General features: G+C 46.9%; 1 protein-coding gene across 6 annotated transcripts in view; it reads left to right on the forward strand.

The window, feature by feature from the left end:
• MUS81 (MUS81 structure-specific endonuclease subunit) overlaps positions 1 to 13,368 on the forward strand; it is a 1,262,762-nt gene that overhangs the window by 542,540 nt on the left and 706,854 nt on the right. For all 6 annotated transcript variants that reach the window (XM_069645007.1, XM_069645006.1, XM_069645008.1 and 3 more), the window contains 2 exons: positions 8,174 to 8,262; positions 8,629 to 8,802. In XM_069645007.1, the coding sequence (XP_069501108.1) occupies positions 8,174 to 8,262; positions 8,629 to 8,802 (263 nt within the window). The remainder of the gene's footprint in view (positions 1 to 8,173; positions 8,263 to 8,628; positions 8,803 to 13,368) is intronic.

The raw sequence follows: 13,368 nt of genomic DNA on the forward strand, positions 1-13,368 counted from the left end.
GCTTCCAGTATGCTGCTTTCCACTTGCCTGATCTCTCCTTGCGTGGCGTATGACTCCGGCGTGTCTTTCTCCCCAGCCTCTGGCTGCTGGTCGTCGTTCTTCCGGGTGAATGTCTCCATGACTGTTTGTCTCCCTCTGCCGCTTTTAGGCTTGTCTGGCATGTTAGTACCTACTGCTCTTGGCCTGTAGTTGGGCCCTGTTCAGTCAGGTTTCGTTTGTGCTTCAGTGGGTCCTTGCTCAATTCTCACACTCGCTTCCACTCTTTCCTGCGTGTGTTGCCTTTTTAATAAGCGATTTCTCTCTGTGTCTTTACCCGCGTTGTCCGTTTGCCGTGTCTCTCTCCGGTGTTCTCTTCCCTCTCGCTTTTGGGTGGTTGGAGTCTGTGCCTTGCGTGAGGCGGCTCATCCCCCAGTTTCTGCCTGTGTGGGGGGGGGGTCTGTTTGTGCTGGATGGATTTGTGGTTCGTAGTGACTGTTACGTTCTCTCCCCCGCTTGCTGGTTATCTGTGAGGCAGCTGGTTGGGGTGGTGTCCGGGCCTATGTGTAATTCTTTTGCTCTCCTCGTTACGACGGCGGCTACCTTCTTCTCTTATGTCGTCTCTGTTAGGTCTCGGCTCTCCTGACCTGCCCCGCGGTCTGTCTCTTGTTCCCTGGGCCTGGTTCCTGTGTCTCGGCGTTACCTCCCTTCTCGGGATCTCCCGCTGCTTTGCCGGCTCTTCGCTGCTGCTAGTCACCTCTGCGTCGGCAGGGAAGGGCTCTTCTTCGGTCCGATCTGTGGGCCGCTTCCTGTCCGTGGGTCTCGACGCCTTCTTCCTTCCCCGTTTGGTGTCGCGCTGTTTCTGTAGTGCTGTCTCGGGCTTCTCTTCCTGTTGCTGCCGTCGGTGCCTTGTCTCGCTGCCGGTCGGGTGATGCTCCGATCCTGCTTGGGCTGGGCGTTGATCTGCTGTCTCCCTCGGTTCCGCTCCGGACTGGCAGGTAAGGGCTCTTCTTCAGCGATCCGGTCTGTGGGCCGCCTCGTATTCTTCACTGCTTCTCCTATCGGGTTCCGCTGCTGCTACGCACCTCCGCGTTGGCAGGGGAGGGTTCTTCTGGGTCTAGTCCGTGGGCCGCCTCTCGTTCTCCGCTGTCTCTCCTCTCGAGGTCCCTCGTTGCACTGCTGGGTCTCCGTCGTTGCTGCTCACTTCCGTGTCGGCCAGGAGAGGCTCTTCTGTGGTCCGGCCTATGGATCGCTCCTCGTTCTCCGTTTCCTCTCGTTGTGGGATCCCTCGTTGCTCTGCTGCTGCTCACCTCCGCTTCGGCGTGAGGGAGTCTGCCTCGGTTCGGTCTGTGGGCCGCTTTCGATCCGTTCTGCCTCGCCTTCCGGGTTCTCCGGTTATTCTGCTGGGCCTCCGCTGCTTCTACACTCCTCCGCGTCAGGGGAGGGCTCTCTTGGTCCGGTCCACGGGTCGTCTCCCAGTCTCCGCCGCCTCGTCTCTCGGGGTCCCACGTCGCTCCGTTGGCTCTCCGCCGTTGACGCTCACCTCCGCTCTTCTGAGGCTCGGTCTATGGGTCGCCCCTCGCTTCCGCTGCCTCACCGCTCAGGTTCTTTCGTTGTTCCGCTAGGCCTCCGCTGCTGCTGCTCGTCTCCGCATCGGCTGGGGAAAGCTGTTCTCCGGCCCCGGTCCGTGGGCCGCTTCCTGTTCTTGAGCCGCGCCGTCTTCACCTTTCTGGGTCGGTGTCGCGCGGCTATCTCCGCAGTTGGCGTCTCGGATTTCTGCCACTCTGGTGGTACTTCGGTCCTGCCTGCGCTGGATGTTGATCGGCTATCTCGCCCGGTTCTACTCCTTCCCTTCGGCCTTCTTCGTGTGTTGAGACGCGGGTCTCTTTTTCAGCGTTGCGCGCCCGCCATTTTGTTGGTGGTGCCGCGCGTCTCTCCCTCTTCTCGTTTTCGCTCTTCTGGCCTCCGTTTTTCCTCGGGTCTTCTCCCGTGTGTGCCTTGGGTCTTCCGACGCCTTTTCCTGGCGTTTGTTCGGGTTTTTTTTGCCCTAATATACGCCTTTCTCAGGATCTTTGGTCGGATCTGGTGGGAGCCTCTCGGGGTCTGCTCACTCTCGCATGGCCGCCAAGCCACGCCCCCTTTGGGGATTAACTTTATCGCAAAGTCAAAAAAGCAGGGGTGTTTGTGTTCATAGTCTTTGGGTTCACCTTTTAGTTTCTCAATCCTAAAACAAAACGGTAGAAACGGTGTCCTTTAAACTGTAACAGTTCAAACACTTGCATACGTTTTCTCTTTTTATAGGTCTGCGTCAGACATTGCTGCTGTACGAGCGTTGTTGTAGGCAGACGTTGTTCTCTCACTCTATCTGGGCTCTCTGCAAATGCGCCTTTGCTAGAGCCAGCCCACCCATTCGAAAGCCGCGAAATCGGAGAATAGGCACCGATAATTTTAAGTGGAAACGTGTGTCCGGTTATTTGTTTGTATTGGCAAACTTCAAAACAAAATCTGATTGTAGTAACGTAGTGACTATTTGTAAAATGTTACTATGAATTTTCTTTTCTAATTATCACTTTTAATAAATATTCTAGTCATAAATCGAATGTTGCACTTGCATTAATGAGCAAAGCCTAGAATAACCATTTACATTATTTTCTGATCGTTATCATTTAAAACTCTTATTGTACTGTTTCAAAATACTCGTATGGGAAAGGGGGACAAAAATAACTCATGATGGTTCCTGGCTGTTTTTCATAAAATCAAAGGGCCTTTTGGGAAGATCAGAATGACAACAATCTTTATATTTGGCATATGTCGATAAAAGGATTGTATGCTTAAATCATGTTATTCTAAAGTATATTTATACCGCTCACTATAACCACCGGAGTGGTCCCCTGGTGCTCTGCCGGATATGAAGAGCAAGCGGGTAGGGTAAGTTGGTAGGACTTAGCGGGAAAAGGCTCTAGAGAGCTGTGATGTGCTGTTGGCAGCTCTAGTTCGGTTTACACCGTTCGTTGAGCGTGGGAGTGTGATTTTTCAGTCTGTAACTGTTTTGTGTGTGGTTTGTTTCGTTGTTGCGGTGTAGTGAGTGTGTTGGGTTTGTTGTGCAGTGTAGGTATGGTTAAGTTCAGAATTTGAGCGGTGTGAGCAGAGGGATGAGATTATTAGTGGGTTTGGTTGGTGGTGGCGCTCAACCGTACCTCCTACGCCATGGTCACCTGCGATACGCTTCCCTGCTGGTGTCGCATATGGTGGTGCTCTAGGGGGTGGGAAATCTCCCTCCTTTATTCTGTGTAAGGTTGTGGGTTGTCTGCGGGGCTAATGCCCCCCCTCTCCACCCAGTATCCTTGATAATTTGTTTCTGCACCCATCTTGACCTATGCAGGTTTGCACCTACCACCTCTTTCCGCTGCCTCTTTTGGGTGCGTCGGGGCCGGTGGAACCTTTTCCCTGTGCTCTCGATCTGCCTGGTCTCACTCTTATCCCTCTGTCTGAGGTTCCAATCTAGTATGCTCACATCTCCCTCCTTAGACTCCGTTATCATGAAGAACATAGGTTATCACCAAGCTTGGTGTGTACACATTTTTCACCACACTCGCCCTAACAAAATATCTGTAACCATGAGCCTTATATACTCTATTCGGACAGCCTAAAGATTTGGATTTGAGGTTCAGCTGTCTGACATTTGTAACATTGGCGTCCTAGCGTTTTCTAGCATCTAGTTTATAGAACATTTTAGAAGAGGAGGGTGTTGAGCTCTGTGTGAGCATGCCTGGTCCCCAATGTAGATATTAAAAAATGACATGAGGTTACGTGAAATATACACAAAAAAGATCACTCCAGACATCACCATACTAATGAAAAGGATTCCATAATGTAGTGCCCTGATAACCGAATTGCAAATTATGGTTTCACAAGACCGAAGTTCTAATCTTAGTGTCTCCACTTGACCATGTTGTCAAATCAGTTAATTTCACTGTCCCCAGATACCTTATCTGCTAAAAGTGGGAAGCCACAGAAACTAGCTAAACGCCTTTATTATGCATGTACAAAGTCACAGACATTTACAATCAGATGAAAATACTTAAAATAAGAAACTAATTTGGACATCCGTTCTCTTGATCGCCTGTGCAGAATCTTCTGTATATGCTTTCCCACTATAGTGACCTTCTGCTGTTGTACTCTGGCAGGATTAACAAATCCAGGAGTTGACTTAACATCCTCTCGTGGTTCCCATTCCAAGCCATAGCTACTATGATTTTTCTGGTTTACTGGTATGCTGGTTTTCAAACCATAGTTTAAAAAATAAAAACCTCTAGGGCCTCATCAGAAGTTGGGTGGTGGTGTAAAAATGCGACGGTGATAGCGCTACTGCCGAATTACTGCACTGCCCAATCACGAGTTTGGAGGGAAAAGTCAGAGAATTCACCTCATCTCTCAGCTGGAGGTGAATGCGTCGACTTCACGCCCATTTTCAGGGCAATTATGCCCCATTGAGTCCTATGGACTAACAGAAAAAGCGAATTTACACCACCACCGCCGCTTATGATCATGCAGTAATACCGCCGGACCAAGTGACGGTAACAGTAATTGCGTTGGGTGGTATTCCGGTGGATTTACTGCCAGAATACGGCCCAACTCCTGATGAGGACCTTAGTCCTTTCATACGAGTTTAACTGGCGTTATTGAACTAGGAATAGGCTCAGGGCAAGCCTTATTGGTTATGTGATCTTACCGTAAACAATTACAGAGTGGTAAATTTCATCATGGAGAAAACACCGAAAAAACCCACAGAATGTTTATTTTTTTTTTATTTGGTGGGGCCCCCCTTTTAACACCACCCCATCCCGACCCATTTTAAACCCTTACCTTAGTACCCTTTATTTAAACGTTTGCACTGTTTTTCAGTGTTGTTGTCCGCGCTGAAATGTACTGCTCTGTATTGTTTGCAATAAAATGACTGGATAACTCCTTATTTTGGTTTAATAAAACGCCAACTTGTACCTTGACCCCTTGTTGTCAAGGAGTTCCTCCCTTCTCACCGGAGTTCGATCTTTGCTGGATTTCTTTGTCGATGCCTTCTTGCGGACGGATCGGGTCTTGAATAAGGCTGCACGAGTCTCTTCCGACTCCAGCGTGCGTTCAAAGTTCCGGGATGCAAAGATCCAGGAATCCGGGAAATTTACAGAGTGCGCTACTCGGCACACGAGTCCAGGAATCAAGAAAGGAAGGAAAGGGACTGGGAATGGGGTTGGCTGGAAGGAACCAAGGAAAACAAGCTACGGAGCACACGTCTGGTCGCTACTTCGCAATAGCATTGAGACGCGCAGGGCTGCGGTCTATTAATAGAACACGCTACGTCCAACATGTAGAGCGAGGAAGGTGTTTCACAGTGGACGGCCATGTTGGGAGTACAAGGGAGTGTAAGCCCCGTTGAGACAAGGACCAGGAAGTCCAAAAGGGGCGTATTCTGTAGGTCATGACACTTGTCGTCTCTAGAGTCTGATTTACCACAGTGTACACATATGAAAATAACTAACAAAACAATCCAGTGCGTTTAGGACATTTCATATTGGAATTGGGGATGGAAATGACAATTCAGGATAAGCCAAACACATTTCTGCACCCTCCCCCTTTCCTCCATACCCATAGGATGTTGTCCCTGCAAAGGAGACGGAACTGGAGCTTGGTGCGGAGCAGTAATAAATCTGCTGTTTAATCCCACCCCCTTTCCTCCATTTTGTGGGAAGACGTCCCTGTGGCTTGCTGTGGAGCAGCAATCTTTTAAAAACAAAACATATACATGGTAATGCATACGTCATAGTTGGAACCCCCATGCTCCCTGCTCCAAATGATTCCTTTGTTCAGATGGGGCTGAAGATTCTTGAAACGGCTGTGCTTTTTTGCTTTTTTTGACACTTGTTTTTAATTTACAAAGGATAGAACAGACTCAGTAAACTTGCACATTTCAAGTGATCAATTCAGCCCCTTAGCCCTAACAATTCAAGCATAAGCCTTTACAACAAACAGCACTGGCAGTATAAGGAAGCCCCAACAGTGGCCCTTTGTACTAGAACCGGCTGTTCAATCTACTATGTAACATCTCTCTTCATTTGTTCACTTATCGGAATACTATCCACCTCCGACAAGTAAGAATATATCCCTACCCCTCCTCCATAACCCTTTGCACATTGTCTGTAATCCAGAGTGAGCGGTTTTGCAAGATTTCCCATACCTTTCCAAAAAAGGATACCAGATTGGTTTAAACTTTGATCATATTTTATTTATTTCATTTATAAAGCATGCTAAACCCAGAGGCATCAAGGCGCTGTTACATAACCAGTTGCAAGTAAACAATGTTAACACAGAGGACATGTGAAATTAAGTGAACAGCCAAGGTTTCAGGCCCCTTCTGAAAGCCCAGCATGATTATTCTGCTCTCAAGATGGTTGGGAATGAGTACCACTGATTTTCTGCAAAGGTGGGAAAGCTTGCTCCTCCTGCTTTGCACCGTTTCAATTTCGGCTGGACTAGTCTATGCGAGTAGGCCGATCTCAGGGGCCTGACTGAATGGGCTCTGGTGATTTTGTGTGACAAGTTCATTGGCACAGTGTTGGAGAGACATCTATGTGTGATAGATAGTTTTCAACATAATTCTTTCTTGAATTGGTTGCCAGTGAGCCCCTCTTCTAGAAATTAAGATGTGTTCCCATTTTGGGATATTCAGCACAGCTCACAGGACTTTATTCTGGATTACCTGCATCTTGGGTATGTTCTGTGCCGAAGTGCTTTCAGAAAGGGCCTTGCAATAGTCAAGTCTTGCCCCGATAACAGCTTGGGCAATTGTAATGCAACTGTCTTGATATAGGAAGGTTCTAGATGCATTAATCAGTTTTGTTGTGTAGGCGGCAGAGGAGGCAATGGCGTTCACTTGGCGTGTGAGCGAGAGGGTTTCATTAAGGTACACTCACAGTGACTTCACTGAAGAGGATACCGGAATCTGCGTGCCATCAATATTGAAGGAGGCATATTGAGCATTGAACTTCTTAATCACTGCAGAGCGGCCTACAAGGAGGACCTCTGTCTTATCGTCGTTCAGACGGTTGGTGTTTAGCCATCCAAGCCTGCATTGTTGAGTATGCCATGTTTAAGGTCTGAGTTTCTTCATAATAGAAGCCGGAGAGGGGGAGGAGGATTTGGGTGTCCTTGCTTTATTAGTGTAAGAAATGCGGATCAAATTTATTTAGTCAAACGGGTTTGGTGAATGTTATATAGGGTCGGGGAAACGCAAGACCCTTGGGGCACTCAGCACAAGATCGGTGCTGTAGGGGGTGCTGGCATGCTCGGCCAACACTCTGATCGTTCTGCCTTCCAGAAAGGAGCAACCCAGTTAGTGGCTTCCGGCAAGCTCCTCACTCTGTACACGACTTTCTGGAAAGAAGCCCGACTGGTCATTTCCATCGTCTTTTCCTCAATGCTGTTTTTTCCATTCGATTTGCAGCATCTATCAATCAGAATTTTTCTAAAATTCATCTCTCCCGTTACCCACTTTTTTTATCTGCATGTTGCCCATTGACCACCCTTTCGCGTCACCCACTGTTATCATGCCTGGATATGGAGTTAGTGTGGCCCAGTACAACTGTGCAAACTCTGTTCAAACTCTTCAGTGTATCCGTGCAAACCATTCCCGCCACAGTCTGAGGTGACCAGACAGTCGACGAAAACATGTTTGTAGCCAGATTCTATTAGCCCACAATTCCAGCAGTTCACACAATAGCAGGCAGCTGTATTTGTCCTAACTATGAGAAGTCAAATTGCCAATCTCTTTGAAATATTATTTTTGTTCTATAACAGCTGATCTTTTTTTTAGCACTAGGTCACTTTGAATTGCTCATGTTTAAGGCAATCGCTATTAACAATAAGTACAGCTCTTGACCTGGGACACTGCAGCCATCAACCAAGACCTGGGACACTGAAGCCGTCAACCAAGATAATCCTACTCAAAATTATGTAGAGACCACACTGTGGGAATAAATTGTCCTAGATCTCTGTTAATCAGTTTTTCTTTGTCTCACAAGCCCAGTTATTATTATTGATTATCGCACAAACCAACCAATGGTCTTGCTTAGCCCATTTTGTACAGTGTTTTTGTTCCAGTTTTATGGCGTTCTGATAATATATCGGATATGCTCTCTTTCAGCCTGATCCTGGCAGTAAGTACACTGCTTGGTCCTCGGTCAGCACCTTGATCCAGAAATCGCTTGTGATTAAGACACACAACCCTGCAAGGTAACCTCACAACTACGACCTGCCAGAGTTTGCTGATAAAGAAGAGCTAGTTGCATAACATTTAAGTACTGAGCCCATACGCGGAGAAGCAAGCAGTAACAAATTACTTATAACTAGAACAGGCAAGGAATTGTTACATCGTTGGTGCTGCTTCTCCTGAATCTAGTGATTCTCATTATGGGGCCTTTGCATTTTCATGATTTTGCATGGCTGGGCATTTTAGAATTGAAGTCTTGATTACACAGTAAAATGTCTGTTCTAATTGTTTCTTTTGCTGGTCTATGAACTGCACAATAGTTTTGAGTGGGGATAGTGCTTATTCAAACGGATTCCTTCCACTCACTTCTGATTCTAATTTTGAAATAGGTATTCATTAACTGAGAAGGGTGTGGAACTTGCTGGAAAGCTGGACACTGGGGAGGAGGTGTTGAGGTCAACCGTTGGAGACGGGAAATCCTGTGGTGCAGGAGCTGCACAGAAGGATGAGGAGGAATCGCTATGTCCTGCTGTGAACCAGGAAGCCCCAAGTATCAACCACCCGTAAGCAATGCAATTTTTAAGTATGCCCAGGCTGGTGATTGTAGGTGTCTTTCTGTCAGGAGACAAGTAGTTAATACTAGCTCTGTGCTTGCATGTTAATGCTTTTTTTTGCAAAACCTTTGCTAGTTTCTGTCTGATCCATGCTGGTTTCTTTGTGTCTGGTAATTCCACTTGCTTTCCATTGCTTTCTGTTAGACATTCTGCTCATCTTTATGCCAGGCTCTTAAATGTGAACCTTGTCCTTGCTTGCTTTCCCATGCCGAAAGGCCAGTAGTCACGAAACCATAGTTTCTCTGGGCTGTGCACTTTTTTCTCCTTGCCCCGTATTGGTGGCTGTGGGCCATGCCTGAGTGGCATGTCCATGGACCACACTCTGGTGACTTGTCTGTCTGGGGCCATTATCCTGGGGTCCAGTGAAATGTAATCACCAAAATGCCCTGGAATAGCAAAAGTGGCCCAATGTCAGATGACCTCACAGGATCTCTGACCTGGCAGCATAACAGGAAGCAATGCCAGATAAACCTTGAACCTGATGAAATCCTAAGAAGTAACATCATGTATGTTGAAAGCACAATGATCAACTGTTGCTAAGCCGGGCTTGCAAAATCTACTAGCCCATTAGCATTGGCGAGTAGTTCTTATGCACGAAGAGTACCATTTGCATAATACTCAACCTTGCTGGCAAATATGAGGATGTTAGAAACCTATTTCAAATTTACTGCAAACACACTTTGTTTGCAGTAAATGGCAAATACAGGTTTCACTGTGCATGTTTGCTAGCATTGCAGCAAATAAGTGTGCTTATGGTAATTGAAGGTTTGTTTGCTGCTATCTTGGCTGTTTATTTCTATGCATGTAAAGGATAGTATTTGTATGTATGCATCAAATGCACACCCAAATGCTCCAGAATTTCCAGATCGTTCCCAAAATATGCACTGGTATAGTCTCTATATGCAAGATAAAACCTGACATGCTCAGCTGCTGCCATCATATGCCAAGTACATCCACAAAATGTTCTGTATTGTGATCCTATTTCACCAAATGCCTCATAGGTCTGTCACAGTTTACATGTTAGAGTTGCTATTATAAGTGAAATACAGCACACAAAACCCAGACATGCCATCTTATAATGCCTTGTATGCCTGGCATAAAGTAGTTGTCCTATGTGGGGTACAGCCTCGTATGTCCAGGTGCAGCCATCATAATTTCAAGTGCATCCTCAGAAGTCCCAATAATGTGGTTTTACGCCAGTAAATGTCTCATGTCTGGTATAACCACCTTATGTGGGATAACGCCTTGTGCAGGCCTTGCCATAAGATGCCAAGTGCAGCCTCAAAAGTTCCAATAATGTAATTGTATTCTAGTTAATGCTGTATACGCCTGCTATAGTTAAATTATGTAGGGTACAGCCTCACTTGAACAGGCACCGCTGTAGTTTGTGAAGTGCTGTATCCTATGCCTAGTAAATGTCAAGTTGTGCCAGGTAATGCCTTTTACAGTCCTTGATGCAAGGTAATGTGCGAGAGTCCTGGGAGCTTCACACCCCTTATGCCACTCTTCTACTCTCTACAGCGTTGTGTGTGCTACTGGAGGACCGGTAGAGGGACTGTAAAAGCAGAAATTATACATGGCTCAGAGTGGGCCCTTTGTTCTTTTTTCCTAGTGCTCACAGGGGCATTTCCAAAGAAATTGTCTGGTACCGGTGGCAACCCCCAAATGACGTCCTTGCTGGTGTGCCGTCTGCAAAGTCCCATTGCCTTGGTCTCTGGTGTGTTTGGATCATACCTGCCCTGAAGATTAGTGCTACCTCCTTTGCCTATGAACTTCAGAACTTGACCTTTACCTCTGGGAGACAATGACCTCCTTCAATCCCTGCTGTTCTTGTCCACAGAGAAGCCCTATCTGCCTGGAGAAATAGATGGGGGGGCTCCTGGTATTGTATTGTCCCTAACACTCCCTCCTCACACTCCCTTTACCGCTCCTCCTAGCTAAATGTACCATTCAGAGATGAGACCAGGAGATAGGGAGGTCCAGTCTGCTGGCACCATGGGAAAGTGGAAGAGGACCACATGCTTGCAAACCTCTCTTCTAGTCTCATTCTACTAATCTCTAGTTCGCTCATACCTTTGTTTTCACCGTCACCCCAATTTCTCTTATTACCTCTCGCCACTCTCTTCACCCTCCTTGCCTCTCTCCTCTTGCCTCTTACCCTTCAACTCGCTGAAGCATCCTGAAAGCAATATTAAGCAATGTAGAAAGCATTTTCAAAAAACAAATTAAATTGGTTTCTAATATCTAGCTTCAGTCCGGGGACCAGCCACTAAGTGCGGGAGCGGGTATCAAACCAGTCTGTGCTGCTCAGTGTAGTCTTGGTTCTGTTATGCTCATCTGGTATCCACAGGGACGCCACCCAGCCGGGTTACTCGCTGGTATGCTTCTCAGCTTTGCCCTGATGTGGTCTGCGGGGACGGTTCTGCCTGAAAATACAGGAGGACTGTGTTCAAGACTGACCGACTGGGGTAAGTATCCTCCCTCCACCCCGCATGCTTTCAGTCCCTCTGGCGCCCTCTCCTCACCTTGTGGTAGAATTAGGCGTGCTCTCCGTCCTGCCTTCTTTGCAGGGGCGCGTTGTCTTTCATGGGAGAGTGCGGTCCAGTTTTGTTGCTATCCTGCATGCCTTTCTTTGTTTAAAATATCTCTTTTTTTTCTCCCTTAGGTATGCAGAGCTTCAGCGTGGCGAACTTGCTTGGTTGAGCCCCGCTGGTAAATGATGGCGCATTAAGAGCGATATGATGCGGTAAGTAAGCGCTATGCGCAGCGCTGCGAAGTCTTGCCTTTGCTAACCTGTGTTTTCCTTCCTTGTAGGTCGCGGTGTTCTTCAGCGCGAGTGGAATGTCCGGAGTGGTGCCAGCCGAGAGGCGACCAGCCAGGTAAGCCTTTTGAGCAGTTCGTAAGTTGCAAATGTCTCTACAGCTTTCTTTAATGTTGCCTCTATCTTCCTCTTTCAGGTCGTTCTGTCCGGGAGGCATGCAGATTCGAGGAAGCTGTTCTCAGTAGCTGCAAGTGTTTAAAGATGAAGACTGCAGGTAAGTTGCTGCTGCTAATGATGTTCCTTTTGTCTCCTTGCAGGTTCTGCTTCTCCGAGGTTCGAGGGAATAGCTGGACACAGTGAGCGTCACGTTGCAAGCTGCAAAGTAACACCAAGAATGTTCTGCAGTCAGGGTGTGGTTTATATAGCCCAGGTAAAGTAGTATCAGGGAAAGTAGTTCCAGGCCTGCCACACCCAAAACACTAGACCGCATAGTTTGGTTCTTAGGGAACCAAGCTATGTGGATGCCTCCATGTTGGCTGACAATACGATAAAGTAGTTCCCAAGCACATTGTTGTTTATGGTGTATGAGCCTGGCGCCGTAGGCGCCAGGACTGGCCCCATGAGGGGTTTTGAAGAGGATGCCAGGCTCTAGAGGCCCGAGTCCTGACTCCACCTGGCCAATGGGTTTGCCAGAGGGGGTTTTGGCCGAGGGTCGTGACCGGTTCCAAGATGACCGGATTTCCATTGCTGTTTTGTGATCCTTGCTAAATACTTTGCTCGCTGATGGATTCCAGGGGTGGATACTTTGTTTGGCAGGGCTAATTGTCAACTGTTTGCCTTTGATTGACCTATTGCACCATCAGGGTTCGAAATTGAGGGTAGCTGGGAGCCATGCTTCTAGCATAGTATAGCCTGGTTAACTTGACACCAACAGCTACCAGGAGCTGTCTCCTAGGGCGAACTGGTGCCTTCGAAACATGTAAATGTGACATTAACCTTGAATATTTGAGAATGTTAATAAAGAAACATTAGAACATATCTAATACACATTTAAACACAATGGTTGATACAAAATGAACAAAAATATAAAGGCGCATCTCTGGCAGCTCCTGGTACCCCTGCTGTAGCTCCTACCTAATGGGTGATGCCCAAAACCCAGGAGCTGGTTTTAGTTTCTGCTCAACCCTGGCACCATCCTCCTGCATGGTTTCTGCAGTGTCAGACAAAATGTTGGCACCTTATTTAAAGAAGTATTTAAAGGAATGTGGGAACGTTTTCTTCTCTGGTTAGTGTGCCTTCCCATATTCACCAGCTGTTGTAAATATACCACTTTTGTAGACTGTACTCAAGGAGCATGATGAAAATGTTTAGTATCCCAAAGGAAATATAGGGACATTTTGACTAAGAAGTCCTACCGAAAGTCACAGCTCAACCCAAAGCCCGACCTCTGAATACTGCTTTGCTGCTACATACAACTTTTTTCTATGCAGAAGACATTCCTTGTTTACCTTTTCAGATGTTTCTTTGCCAGATGTCTCTTCCATCTGATTTTTTCCTAGGAAAATATGTTTTCCTTTGTTTACTTGTATGCCCACTTTTCATAGTGTACTGTGGGATACCCATAGAGCCTAATAAATGTTTTTATTTAAAGTGAAGTGTGTGTTTTATTTATTTATATGTCCTCTGTGTGTGTTGGAAGAAACCATCCAGTCCACCATGGGACTGAATGGAATGTTAAAAGAATAGAACAATAA

Source organism: Ambystoma mexicanum, chromosome 2p, assembly GCF_040938575.1.
Source record: "Ambystoma mexicanum isolate Mex_15411 chromosome 2p, UKY_AmexF1_1, whole genome shotgun sequence".
Classification (NCBI taxonomy): Eukaryota; Metazoa; Chordata; class Amphibia; order Caudata; family Ambystomatidae; genus Ambystoma; species Ambystoma mexicanum.